The sequence below is a fragment of the Emiliania huxleyi genome (genome assembly GCF_000372725.1).
Source record: "Emiliania huxleyi CCMP1516 chromosome Unknown EMIHUscaffold_1910, whole genome shotgun sequence".
In the NCBI taxonomy this organism is placed as follows: domain Eukaryota; phylum Haptophyta; order Isochrysidales; family Noelaerhabdaceae; genus Emiliania; species Emiliania huxleyi.
Window position 1 is genome coordinate 1 of NW_005200679.1, and position 2,292 is coordinate 2,292.

Here is a 2,292-nt window from a genome sequence, read left to right on the forward strand (position 1 = left end):
CCGAGCAGCCGCGCGCGCGTCAGCCAATGCGACGGCCAGCACTGCGGCAGCAGCAGCTCCTGCCCATCGGCGCCGCGCCAGGGCTGCTGCTTGAGCTTTGGGTCGGCGCGCCATTGCGGCGGCTTGGGGAGGCACTGCCGGTACCACAGTAGCAAACGCGCGTCGAGCTGTTGCGTGGACAGCGAGTCCGGGTCGCACGAGAAGGCGTTCGGGTCAGCGTACGGGCCCTCCATCGCAGCGAGTTCGTAGTGCATCTCAGCGCCCATGCTCGGCGGCCTGTGATCGCCGCCGTACGTCTGCAGGAGCCGCCGCACCTCGCGGACGATGCTCCTGTTGAAGGCGATGGTGATGTTGTCCTTCTCGACCGCCTCCGTTGCCTCCCCCTCGCCCAGCGGCTTGTCCGCCGTCTGGTACGCGTCCTTCGTCTCGACGGTGCCTCCGTCGGCCGCGTCGAGAACGCCCAGCAAGGCATCAGTGGCGATGGATAGCGTGCGCTCCGACGCCTCGCGAGCCGCCTCCCCCTCCCCCTCCTCCTCGCCGTCCTCCAGGTCGTCGAACAGCCGTGCAGCGGTCTTTCCTGCCTGCGCTCGCCGCACCGCATTCAGCTCCTCCTCCGCCGCCGCGCCCTCCGAGGCCTCCGCCGCCGCCGCCGCGGCGGCGGCGGGCGACGGCGTCGCGGTGGCGGCGGCGGCAGCCGCGGCCTTTTCCTCCGCCCGCTTCGCCGCCTCCCGCAGCCTCTTGTGACGCCTGCGTCGCGTGGCTTCGGCTCGCGAGCGGTTCTTGGGGTCGGGGTCAAACTCGACGCGGTCGATGACCCAGTGGTGACGCGCGTATGCCTCGCCGAGCGCGCGCACCACCCTCGCCCACAGCTCGCACTCCGCCTTGATGTCGCCCTGGAAGTGTGGCACCCTGTGCCACGGCCGCTCCGGGTTGTCCTTCTCGAGCTCCCGGTCGTAATCCTCGTGGCGCGCGGCAAGGACGGCGCGCCAGCGCTGCTCCGTCTGCGCAGGCCGGGGCCGCTCGACCATGAGCGCGTCCATCTCGACGTCCGCGTTCTCCTTCTCGCCGCCGCCGCCGGCGAGCGGCTTGCGCCGGCGCCGGCGGCCGGACGCCGCCGCCGGCGCAGGTGCGGGCGGAGTCGCGCGCCCCGTCTCGTTGTCGGGCGACTCCTCGCCGCCGGCGGCGTCGGGTGCGGCGACGTCGGCCTGCGAGTCGCGAGGGCGGCCTGCACCGGCGGCGGTCCGCAACGTCTCGCGGCGCGCCGCCAGCCACGCCGTGAACTCATGGGCGATGTCGCTGTCGTCGGGCGGCTGGTACAAGCTCGGCTGGATGTGGTCCATGAAGGCCTCCATCTCGGCCGCGGTCACGTCGTCGGGCGCGTCGACGGGCTGCAAGGCCGTGGACCGCACGGCGGGGCGGCTGCGCCAGGACTGGCGCGTCGCTGACGACGAGCCGAAGCAAAAAGAGCTGGACGACGGCAAGCCCGGCTGCATTCTCGCGCCGGGACGGCGATCCTGGTCGAGCACGAGACGCCGCCTGCTTTCGGATGCTTTCTTTCTTGATTCCGTTTGTTGCAAACGGAATCAGTTGCAAAACCCTGAATAAAAAAACAAAACGCGAAAATCCCCTTTGCAGCCAAGCCTACCGGGCACCTAATTTCGGGAATTCTTTATCTCTGACCCGGGCCATTTCGCTATCTCTCCGCGGCACCGCCTTTCTTCAGTTGCGAATGGCCAACTACACTACCGCGCAATGTCCAGCGCGGTCGACCCAAGGCCGCCCAGGTGCAAAACTCACACTTCCGCACACACCTCATAGCGTAACCCGCCACCATGCCGCCGCCTCGATGGTTTCGGTGCCGCAGCCCCTCTCACGCACCCGCTTCTTCTCATCATCACGCGCTCTCAGCACATCCAACTGCGGCTCCTTTTCCATCTCCACGAGCCGAGCAATTCATGAGTTTAGAGCAAGTGGCGTGTGGCCGCCGTCGGCTCACGCGTGTGTGCCTCATGGTGGGCCTGGGAGGGGTGCAGACACATGAGGGCAACGGCGCCAGCACCCCTCGCATCCCACCTCTCACACGGCCGGCCTCCTCCCGCTCCCGCAGGCTCCTTTGGACGAGCTGCGCAGCAGCGCTAGTCTCGGGCGCCTCCTCTCGCTCCTCGTGTCTCAAGCATGTCCCTCTCTGGCGCCAACCACTTCAAGCGCGCGTGGCCCCGCATCCTCTCGTTCGCGGCGTTCTTTGCGGAGCTGCCCGGCGGCATGCCGGCCCACCTCCCGCCAGTCCCGAAG

General features: G+C 68.9%; 1 protein-coding gene across 1 annotated transcript; it reads right to left on the minus strand.

The window, feature by feature from the left end:
- Positions 1 to 382: 382 nt before the first annotated feature.
- On the minus strand, positions 383 to 1,523 carry EMIHUDRAFT_373582 (hypothetical protein). The gene is made up of 2 exons (XM_005782182.1): positions 789 to 1,523; positions 383 to 747 (listed from the first exon to the last, which is right to left on the minus strand). The coding sequence occupies exons 1-2, from the start codon at positions 1,491 to 1,493 to the stop codon at positions 472 to 474; spliced, it is 981 nt and encodes a 326-aa protein (XP_005782239.1). The 5' UTR covers positions 1,494 to 1,523; the 3' UTR covers positions 383 to 471.
- Between the last annotated feature and the right edge of the window lie 769 nt (positions 1,524 to 2,292).